Source organism: Hyla sarda, chromosome 12, assembly GCF_029499605.1.
Source record: "Hyla sarda isolate aHylSar1 chromosome 12, aHylSar1.hap1, whole genome shotgun sequence".
NCBI lineage: Eukaryota > Metazoa > Chordata > Amphibia > Anura > Hylidae > Hyla > Hyla sarda.
In genome coordinates, this window is record NC_079200.1 from 60,283,475 (window position 1) to 60,295,151 (window position 11,677).

Genomic DNA, 11,677 nt, shown 5'->3' on the forward strand with positions numbered 1-11,677 from the left:
ACATGGTATAAACAGGAGACAGGCACAGCCATGGGCACGCTGGTCTACTGTACCTATGCAAACACCTTTCTTGCAGTGATAGAGGCCCCGATGATCTACTCCACTGCCAATCCATCTCTGAGGTACATTTAAGCATATAAACGTTATGTGGAGGACATATTTCTTGTCTGGTCGGGGGCAAAGAAAGTTTTGAGAAGTTTGTCCTGTATTTGAACAGTGGTAATACAATGAATATGGCTTTTACCTTTGACTATAATGATGTGGTTGTCTCCATAAAAAACTCAGAACTACAGACTGCAGGCTACAGGAAACCCTCTGCCCCTTTGTTACATGCTTAAATGCAGCCCTAAATGAAACTAATGACAAATCAAGAGAGGAACTTATCATAAAACCTAAGTCCACACTTCCCCCTTCTCCAAGACACTTTGACTTCTCCTTTAAACATAGTGAAATTTCTAGTGCTCTGGGAGCCTCCAGAGTGAGCTCTGCAGGCACGGCTAAGGTGTGGGCAGCCAGTCCTGTCTCCACGGCTGGCAGTACCGCACTGTCTGCTGCAGGAACAGCTCCAGCGGGTGACAACTCTGAGGCCTGGGCCTCCTCCTGCAACCCCCTGTCCGCTACCATTAGCCGATGCTGCTGCCTGCCGGGCGCTGTCCTCCCCGGGACACACAAGCTTCAGGTTACACTCCACATCTGTCTTTACGGGCTACGAGGCTCTGCACCAGTACACTCCTGCTGGAGGCCGCCGCTGTGCCCAAGCTCTCAATCACCGGGAGTCGCCTCCTGTTTACCGGGACCGCAGCGGCTCTTCAGCAGCTGGCCCAACCGCCATGACAGCCCCTTAACATTTCTTTACATCCTGCTCTAGTTACTATTCTTTTCCATCTCATAAAATTATGACATCGCTAGGATATGCCATCACTTATGACCCCCCCTCACTGACCCTGAATTTTCACTACTACACTCTAGGGCAGTATTTCCCAACCAGTGTGCCTCCAGCTGTTGAAAAAAATACAACTCCCAGCATGCACGCACAGTTGTAGTTTTGCAACAGCTGGAGGCACACTGGTTGGGAAATACTGCTCTAGGGATCTGTGCGAGTATTCCCCTAACCCCGCTGATCATTAAGTGATTGCATTTCCTATTGATGTGACATTAGTTTGTAATACTTAAAAGTGTTATTGTTACTTATAAGTATTATTGTTATTGTTACTTATGAGACATCTTATAAAGACCCTTTAGCTGTAATTTATAAACAAGGCGCTAGGAGGTTTGCAATCGGATCCTGCAATCGGCTGCAAGCTAAAAATCAGACAGCGAGCTCTCACAGGTATATAATAAAGAAAAAACATTTATTGTCAGGTGGATTTACACAGTATTGTCTAGAAGAATAAATTATGTCTTCTTCTGTTTCTTCTTCTCATTCTCTTCCTTCTCCTTTTCGATCTCTGCAACGTATCTCTCGATCTCCTCAGGGCTCAAGATCTACCAAGAAAGCAAAAAAGTTGAAAATTCAGCGGGGGGCGGGGGTTGTCTAACTTTTCATGCACCTTCTAGCCTTACACTAAAAAATGCAGTATTAGCTTTACTTGAAGTTGTTGCTTTAAGTTTAATTCCTATAAATAAATAAAAAGACACTGCTATTAAATAGCTCTGCCCTTTACTACACCATAGCCCTATAGCAGTGTTTCCCAGCCAGGGTGCCTCCAGATGTTGCAAAGCTACAACTCCCAGCATGCCTGGACAGCCTTTGGCTGTCCAGGCATGCTGGGAGTTGTAGTTTTGCAACACCTGGAGGCACCACGGTTGGGAAACAATGCCCTGTAGTGATAAGAGATATGTATAGCGCAAGGCCATGGCTACAAATTGACTTCTCTATAATGTACTAAAACCCAATCCACTGCATCTCACACGCCAGCTAAATGAGTGACCAACTAAGGGCTCATGCACAGAGGCATATGACGGCATGTGAGAATGTTAGGAGCAGTAATGTGGCATCCATATCAGTCTCTGGGATCATACGCCACCATTGTGTATCTGATTATATATAGATGGTCACGTGTATATAATGCAGTACAGAGGCAACATATGGTGGCACATACAATACTGCAGAACCATGCCACAGGAACTCCGTGTTCACATCCTGCATGCAATGATCCCATCCTCACCTTTAGAGGTTGGTCTCTCCTCATGACGGCCAATTCAATATTTTTACCTCCAGACTGAACAACCTGGGGAAAAAAAATTATAATAGGATTATTAGAGCATACTTGTAACAGGATAACTATTGTTCTTACAGAGTCTTAAAGGGCTGATCTATGAGTTTATGAAATTACCAATGCAATAAAATGTTATAATATATAAAAGAAAGATTACTTAAATGGGCACTGTCAGATACAAAAACTTTGTGTTGTACATCTTGGCAAAACATTAACCTTTCTAATATACTTCATAAGAAAAATGTTATTTCCTTTTTATAGAAATCATGGCTTATAAAATCATGGCCCAAGCTGAAGCACAGGCATGAACAAAGTCCAGTGAGGGTGGACTAGTACTCCTCTGTACTCTGTCCTATCAGACAGAGGAGTGCTATCAGACAGGAGAGAGCACAGTGGAGTGCTATCAGACAGGAGAGAGCACAGAGGAGTGCTATCAGACAGGAGAGAGCACAGTGGAGTGCTATCAGACAGGAGAGAGCACAGTGGAGTGCTATCAGACAGGAGAGAGCACAGAGGAGTGCTATCCGACAGGAGAGAACACAGTGGAGTGCTATCAGACAGGAGAGAGCACAGTGGAGTGCTATCAGACAGGAGAGAGCACAGTGGAGTGCTATCAGACAGGAGAGAGCACAGTGGAGTGCTATCAGACAGAAGAGAGCACAGTGGAGTGCTATCAGACAGGAGAGAGCACAGAGGAGTGCTATCCGACAGGAGAGAGCACAGAGGAGTGCTATCCGACAGGAGAGAGCACAGAGGAGTGCTATCCGACAGGAGAGAGCACAGAGGAGTGCTATCCGACAGGAGAGAGCACAGAGGAGTGCTATCCGACAGGAGAGAGCACAGAGGAGTGCTATCCGACAGGAGAGAGCACAGAGGAGTGCTATCCGACAGGAGAGAGCACAGAGGAGTCCTATCAGACAGGAGAGAGCACAGAGGAGTCCTATCAGACAGGAGAGAGCACAGAGGAGTGCTATCAGACAGGAGAGAGCACAGAGGAGTGCTATCCGACAGGAGAGAGCACAGAGGAGTGCTATCCGACAGGAGAGAGCACAGAGGAGTGCTATCCGACAGGAGAGAGCACAGAGGAGTGCTATCCGACAGGAGAGAGCACAGAGGAGTACTATCAGACAGGAGAGAGCACAGAGGAGTACTATCAGACAGGAGAGAGCACAGAGGAGTACTAGCCCACCCTCACTTACTAGACTTTGTCCATGCCTGTGCTTCAGCAAAGCCATGATTTCCATAAGGAGGAGATTCAATATTCTTATGAAGTATATTCGAAAGGTTAATGTTTTGCCAAGATGTACAACATACATAAAAAGTGTTTAAATCAGACCTTGCACATTTAACTGTTTAATTCCCTCCTGCGCCAGCCACCTATGTTCTTGTATCCCCTCGTGTCCCTCCTCCCTCCCCAATTACATACATTCATGTGACCACTACAGTTAATCACAGGCATCAGTAGTGATGCTAGCATCTTTCGCATGTGATTGCTGAGGGTATATATTGGTTGTAGCAGTCACAAGGCGAGTTAAAGGGGTACTCCGGTGAAAACCTTTTTTCTTTTAAATCAAGTGGTGCCAGAAAGTTAAACATATTTGTAAATGACTTCTATTAAAAAATCTTAATCCTTCCAGTACTTATTAGCTGCTGAATGCAACAGAGGAAATTCCTTTCTTTTTGGAACACTGATGACATCACGAGCACAGTGCTCTCTGCTGACATCTCTGTCCATTTTAGCAACCGTGCATAGCAGATGTATGCTAAGGGCAGCATGGTGGCTCAGTGGTTAGCCCTGCTGCCTTGCAGTGCTGGGGCCTTGGGTTCAAATTCCACTAAGGACAACAATAAATAAAGAGTTATTATTATAATGACGTCGGCAAAGAGCACTGTGCTCGTGATGTCATCAGAGAGAATTCCAAAAAGAAAAGAATTTCCTCTGTAGTATTCAGCAGCTAATAAGTACAGGAAGGATTAAGATTTTTTAATAGAAGTAATTTACAAATATGTTTAACTTTCTGCCACCAGTTGATTTAAAAGAAAAAAGGTTTTCACCGGAGTACCCCTTTAACCCCTTAAGGACCAAGGGCGTACAGGTACGCCCTTGGTCCTGCTCTCCTGATATAACGCGGGGTTACACAGTAACCCCGCGTCATATCACGGCGGGCCCGGCGTCATAGTGAAGCCGGGACCCGCCTCTAATAGCGCGCGGCGCCGCGCGCTATTAACCCTTTAGCCGCGCGCTCAGAGCTGAAAGCGGCTAAAAGCGAAACCGAAAGTGGCTGGCTAGCTCAGTCGGGCTGTTCGGGATAGCCACGGCTAATCGCGGCATCCCGAACAGCTTACAGGACAGCGGGAGGGCCCCTACCTGCCTCCTCGCTGTCCGATCACCGAATGACTGCTCAGTGCCTGAGATCCAGGCCTGAGCAGTCATGCGGCAGAATCATCGATCACTGGTTTCTTATGAGAAACCAGTGATCAATGATGAAGATCAGTGTGTGCAGTGTTATAGGTCCCTATGGGATAACAATGATCAGTGTGTGCAGTGTTATAGGTCCCTATGGGATAACAATGATCAGTGTGTGCAGTGTTATAGGTCCCTATGGGAGCTATAACACTGCAAAAAAAAAGTGAATAAAAAGTGAATGAATATCATTTAACACCTCCCCTATTAAAAGTTTGAATCCCCCCCCTTTTCCAATAAAAAAAAAAAAAAAAAAACAGTGTAAATAAAAATAAACATATATGGTATCACCGCGTGCGGAAATGTCCGAATTATAAAAATATATCATTAATTAAACCGCTCGGTCAATGGCGTGCGCGCAAAGAAATTCCAAAGTCAAAAATAGTGCATTTTTGGTCACTTTTTATATCATTTAAAAATGAATAAAAAGGATCAATAAGTCCTATCAATGCAAAAATGGTACCGTTAAAAACTTCAGATCACGGCGCAAAAAATGAGCCCTCATACCGCCCCATACACGGAAAAATAAAAAAGTTATAGGGGTCAGAAGATGACAATTTTAAACGTATTAATTTTCCTGCATGTAGTTATGATTTTTTCCAGAAGTCCGACATAATCAAACCTATATAAGTAGGGTATCATTTTAATCGTATGGACCTACAGAATAAAGATAAGGCGTCATTTTTACCTAAAAATGTACTACGTAGAAACAGAAGCCCTCAAAATTTACAAAAAGTTTGTCGCACAATGATTTTATTTTCCGTTTCACTGTAGATTGTTGGGCAAAATGACTGACGTCATTACAAAGTAGGATTGGTGGCGCAAAAAATAAGCCATCATATGGATATTTTGGTGCAAAATTGAAAGAGTTATGATTTTTTAAAGGCAAGGAGCAAAAAACTAAAATGCAAAAACGGAAAAAACCCCGGTCCTTAAGGGGTTAATCATGGATTTAACAGAAGACTGTACTGCATCCACTGTAATTGCTTAAGATATGTTGCAAGAATTGGACATTGATAGCCTTATGATAGACCATCAATATTAAATTGGTGGAGTCCAACTTACAGCAACCCTATAGTTCAGTAGTGACTGTATCTAGTATTGAAGCTTGTGTCTTTCACTTTAAAGGGAGAAGCTGATTGGCTTTGGTGCTAGGTTTATTATAAAATATTAAAGTTTTTGAAAATCCCTATAAGCTATTTATAAGACCCTTTTTAAACTGCATGTGTTGATATTCTGTGCAGGGTCGTTGCTCATAAGAAATAAGTCTGAGTTGACCTACAGGCATGCCTTCTTGTTTATTAATATAGTCCCTGAATCTTTGTTTGCATCCCTCTGCGTAGGGAGATTTTGTTCTATGCTTATATTAAAAATGAAAATTAATTAAAAAGAAATAAATGAAAAGTCTGGGACAGTGGCTTTCACCAACTCGCACCGCAACTTTAAAGTAGTTATCTATGGGACCCGTGTTCCCTAACCAGTAGCTCTGCAGCTATTGCAATAGGCTTGGTACTTACTTCCAGCAGAGCCTTTATAACCAGCTTTATGGTCAGGTCATCTGTCTCAATGGCTTCATCTGTGTAATGTTTCTCCAGGAACTCACGGACAGACTTGGCTCCTCTGCCGATAGCATTGGCCTGTAGGGCAACAGAGCAGATGATAAAGTCTTGGCCATTCACCTAGGTCAGTGATCTCTAAGCTGTGGCAAAGCTACAACTCCCAGCATGCCCTTACAGTCAAATGCTGTAAAATGACATGCTGGGAGTTTGCAATAGCTGGGCAACCACAGGATGGAGACCACTGAACTAGGTACCCCCCCCCCCCACAGAACGGTGGACTCACTTACTTTCCAAGCATGGTAAGTGCCTGAAGGGTCTGTCTGGTAGAGACGAGGAGTTCCATCAAAGTCAAATCCCACAATCAGAGCAGAAATTCCAAAGGGCCGGCGGCCATTGCTCTGAGTGTAACGCTGGAGGAAACAAAGGTGCCAAGTTGCTTTGTGTACTGCGTTAGTTTTGATAACATCCCTCTCTTCTGCCCCCTTACCTGCTTTAGGCTGGCAATGTACCGTGTGATGTACTCGACTGTCACCGGGTCCTCTACTGTCAGTCTGTGGCTTTGACACTCCACGCGGGCACGATTAATTACAATGCGAGCGTCTGCCGTGAGCCCTGGTGGGACAGACAATGGCTTTTGTTATTCATGGAATCAATTCTCTTCGATTAGTTACACAAACATGGCTGCTTTTTTTCCCCCAGAAATAGCTCCACAACCGTCCATAGGTTGTGTCTGGTATTGCAGTTCAGCTCTTTTAAAATCAATGGGGCTGAGCTGTAATAAAAACACAGCCCCTAGACAAGGATGCTTGTGCTTTTAGAAGAAAGCAGCCACGTTTCTCTATTCCTGGGAAAACTCTCAGAAGCATTTGTTGGCACCACATCTAAGTCTCTGCAGTGAAATTTAGTGGTACAACTGTGACGCTAATATGACTTCAGTGCTGGTTACAACATAGGCAAGACGTGGTTGAAAGTTTTAAAAACATTCCAAGTTGACTATTTTGCTACAGAAATAGAGCACAAAACACAGTAATGCAGCGATATTATCAGGACATGCTGGGCCCTACCCTTAGGTAGGATCCAAACACAGGGATGTGGAAATCGTATCGCCCGATGCCAGGGACATGCAGTTCTGGGCACCTGAATTCTTCAGGCATTTAGCCCTGCTTTGTGCAAACAGTGCAAAGTACCTGAAGAAATCACATGACTGTGCAATCAGTCTTGCCCCATCACTATAGCGAGCCACACAGGACCCCAGCATTCCATCACTCATCACCTTCCTCAGGATGAGGTCCCGCAACACCAGCTACCGCCGGGCCTGCCGAAATGCTGTGCCCTGGAGCGCACCGGGGGAAACAGAATGGGTAACGCAAAGCAGGGGATCGGAGAGAAGGGGGGGGGGGCAGTGCATTTAATGGCACAGGGGGATCAGAGGTTGGCATATAAAGGCACAGGGGGATCAGAGGTTGGCATATAAAGGCACAGGGGGATCAGAGGTTGGCATATAAAGGCACAGGGGGATCAGAGGTTGGCATATAAAGGCACAGGGGGATCAGAGGTTGGCATATAAAGGCACAGGGGGATCAGAGGTTGGCATATAAAGGCACAGGGGGATCAGAGGTTGGCATATAAAGGCACAGGGGGATCAGAGGTTGGCATATAAAGGCACAGGGGGATCAGAGGTTGGCATATAAAGGCACAGGGGGATCAGAGGTTGGCATATAAAGGCACAGGGGGATCAGAGGTTGGCATATAAAGGCACAGGGGGATCAGAGGTTGGCATATGAAGGCACAGGGGGATCAGAGGTTGGCATATAAAGGCACAGGGGGATCAGAGGTTGGCATATAATGGCACAGGGGGATCAGAGGTTGGCATATAATGGCACAGGGGGATCAGAGGTTGGCATATAATGGCACAGGGGGATCAGAGGTTGGCATATAATGGCACAGGGGGATCAGAGGTTGGCATATAATGGCACAGGGGGATCAAGAGGTTGGCATAAATGATACAGGGGAAGAGAAGATGTGGCACAGGGGAAACCCACATTTCTAATGCTGATACTGGGATAACGTTGTGCATTGTAAATGCGCAACGTGATACGCGTAATTTGCTGTACGAGGAGGAGTGTGTCACCAAACTATGCGTGTCTCATAAGGGTGTCACCAACATGAAAAGTCTGGAAAGCTCTGACTTAGGGGGTATAATTGTCTAAATGGGAGCCTACCTGATGGGTACATCTCTATCTGGGGGCCTGTCTATCTACTGGAGAAGCCCTACCTGATGAATCATATATCTATCTAGCAGCCTGTCTACTTACTGGAGGAGCTCTACCTGGTCATACCTATCTGGGGCCTTGTCTACCTGTTGGGAGAACCCTTCCTGCCTACCTGATGGGTGACAAATCTGGGGCTCTGTCTACCTACTGGGGGACATATCTATTTGGGACATTATTTACCTACTGGGGGAGCCCTACCTGCATATCAACTTAGGAAATATATTTATCTGGGGCCCTATTTACCAGCTGAGAAAGCCATACATGTCTGCCCACCTGATAAAGGGACATACCTACCTGAAAGGGGGGATTGGGGGATGTACCTACTTAATGGGGTGGACTAACTTATTAGGGGCCCTGTTCACCTAATGGGGTGACATACTGGTCTTCCTATTAAGTTTCTATTAATAAAGACTTTATTTGCATGCTATTTTGGTTGAATGTGCGGAGGGTCACATTCCACTACAGGGACAGTTTTCTTCGGCGTTATGACTGCTCAGAAATACACCATCTCCAGACGACAATGCACTTTCGAGTGGTCTCCAACAAATGAATTGTAATTCTTTCAGCATAGTCTGGTATGCGAAATTTCAGGGGCAAAACATCATCCACAGAAATTCTGTAGTGTGAATAGTGCAGCAGAATCTTGTTGAAAACAATGGGAGGCTGCTGCACTAATTATCTGCGTTGAAACTACAGAGCGGAATTCCGCTCGGAAAATACATGGTTTTCTTTTATGCCATCTAAATAAACTTACCAGCAAAAGCCATGAAGACGTTCTCATCCAGCGCACAGATCTTCCGCACCGTCCTCTCATCCTGAAGCTTAGCTACAGATTTCTTCTCAACACCGAGGACCACGATTTCCTTCCCTCGTACTCCAACCTAAAGCAGACAGTCACACTTAAAGGGGTTGTCCAGAATTAAAGAAACATACCTGCCTTGTTCCAGAAAGCGCCACCCCTGTCTGCAGGTTGAACATGGTATTCTGTTTCGGCCTTGTTCATTTCAATAAAGCTTAGCGGCCATTAGTGAAACAACCCATGGACAGCGTGGTGCTTTTTCTAATCCTGTACTACTAACTTGAGAGAATTCAAAGATGATTAATCAATTTTAAAGGGGGGGGGGACTCTTGCTCTAAACGTAATCAGATAAGAAAGTTCTGCAACTTTTTGATCAATATTCTAGCTAGTATCAAGATCTCCGCTTGCTGTCTGTGAAGAGGGTGAAAACTGATCACAGCGTTTCCCAACCAGGGTGCCTCCAGGTGTAGCAAAACTACAACTCCAAGCATGCCTGGACAGCCTAAAGGGGTGCCCACCCGACCCTGATCTAACCGGGAAGGGGGTGCCCACCCGACCCTGATCTAACCGGGAAGGGGGTGCCCACCCAACCCTGATCTAACCGGGAAGAGGGTGCCCACCCGACCCTGATCTAACCGGGAAGGGGGTGCCCACCCGACCCTGATCTAACCGGGAAGGGGGTGCCCACCCGACCCTGATCTAACCGGGAAGGGGGTGCCCACCCGACCCTGATCTAACCGGGAAGGGGGTGCCCACCCGACCCTGATCTAACCGGGAAGGGGGTGCCCACCCGACCCTGATCTAACCGGGAAGGGGGTGCCCACCCGACCCTGATCTAACCGGGAAGGGGGTGCCCATCCGACCCTGATCTAACCGGGAAGGGGGTGCCCACCCGACCCTGATCTAACCAGGCAGTGGGTGCCCACCCGACCCTGATCTAACCGTGAAGGGAGTGCCCACCCGACCCTGATCTAACCGGGAAGGGGGTGCCCACCCGACCCTGATCTAACCGGGAAGGGGGTGCCCACCCGACCCTGATCTAACCAGGCAGTGGGTGCCCACCCGACCCTGATCTAACCGTGAAGGGGGTGCACACCTGACCCTGATCTAACCCGGCAGTGGGTGCCCACCCGACCCTGATCTAACCCGGCAATGGGTGCCCACCCGACCCTGATCTAACCCGGCAGTGGGTGCCCACCCGACCCTGATCTAACCCAACTGTGGGTGCCCACCCGACCCTGATCTAACCGGGAAGGGGGTGCCCACCCGACCCTGATCTAACCGGGAAGGGGGTGCCCACCCGACCCTGATCTAACCGGGAAGGGGGTGCCCACCCGACCCTGATCTAACCGTGAAGGGGGTGCCCACCCGACCCTGATCTAACCGTGAAGGGGGTGCCCACCCGACCCTGATCTAACCGGGCAGTGGGTGCCCACCCGACCCTGATCTAACCGGGAAGGGGGTGCCCACCCGACCCTGATCTAACCAGGCAGTGGGTGCCCACCCGACCCTGATCTAACCAGGTAGTGGGTGCCCACCCGACCCTGATCTAACCAGGTAGTGGGTGCCCACCCGACCCTGATCTAACCAGGCAGTGGGTGCCCACCCGACCCTGATCTAACCAGGCAGTGGGTGCCCACCCGACCCTGATCTAACCGGGAAGGGGGTGCCCACCCGACCCTGATCTAACCAGGCAGTGGGTGCCCACCCGACCCTGATCTAACCAGGCAGTGGGTGCCCACCCGACCCTGATCTAACCGGGAAGGGGGTGCCCACCCAACCCTGATCTAACCAGGCAGTGGGTGCCCACTTGCCCTATTTCCAGTACCAGAAACATACCCCAGCTCACCCAATTTCCAATACAAGCCCCCTAAATTTAAGGTGGCCTACTGTATTCCTTATTGTGCTCAGAGCCCTCTTCTTATATCTTACAAGTACATTCTCACAGTTTTCACCAATGCCGGAATTATATATGACCGGGGGTTACCCCTTCTTCCTACAGGACAGAGTACCCACTAACACCTCGCTCCTCCATACATAACCCGGAGGTCGCCCCCCCAACCCATTACAATGCGGCTGCCTGCTGGAGGGGACGAGCAATCCTCACCGCGGTTGATCCTTTCTTCACGGCCTCCTGGGCATATTCCACCTGGAAGAGGTGCCCGTCCGGGGAGAAGACAGTAATGGCCCGGTCGTAGCTCATGTTCACAACGGGTTCTGGCTGCTCACAAACTGAAAGCTACTGAAAACAGCGCACTCATCCACCTCCTATTCACAAAGCCACTTACCCTCCCCACTTTACGTAAGGGTACGGACACTCCGCTTCTCTACGCTACGTAATTAGCGCAGCTAAACCCCACCCC

At 47.7% G+C, this 11,677-nt stretch overlaps 1 protein-coding gene across 1 annotated transcript; it reads right to left on the minus strand.

Annotated features, from left to right (window-relative positions):
• Positions 1-1,333: 1,333 nt before the first annotated feature.
• On the minus strand, positions 1,334-11,588 carry PSMA7 (proteasome 20S subunit alpha 7). Its single transcript, XM_056549285.1, has 7 exons — positions 11,422-11,588; positions 9,270-9,396; positions 6,730-6,854; positions 6,530-6,652; positions 6,201-6,320; positions 2,169-2,231; positions 1,334-1,485 (listed from the first exon to the last, which is right to left on the minus strand). Exons 1-7 carry the CDS (start codon positions 11,515-11,517, stop codon positions 1,396-1,398), a joined length of 744 nt encoding a protein of 247 aa, XP_056405260.1. The 5' UTR covers positions 11,518-11,588; the 3' UTR covers positions 1,334-1,395.
• Between the last annotated feature and the right edge of the window lie 89 nt (positions 11,589-11,677).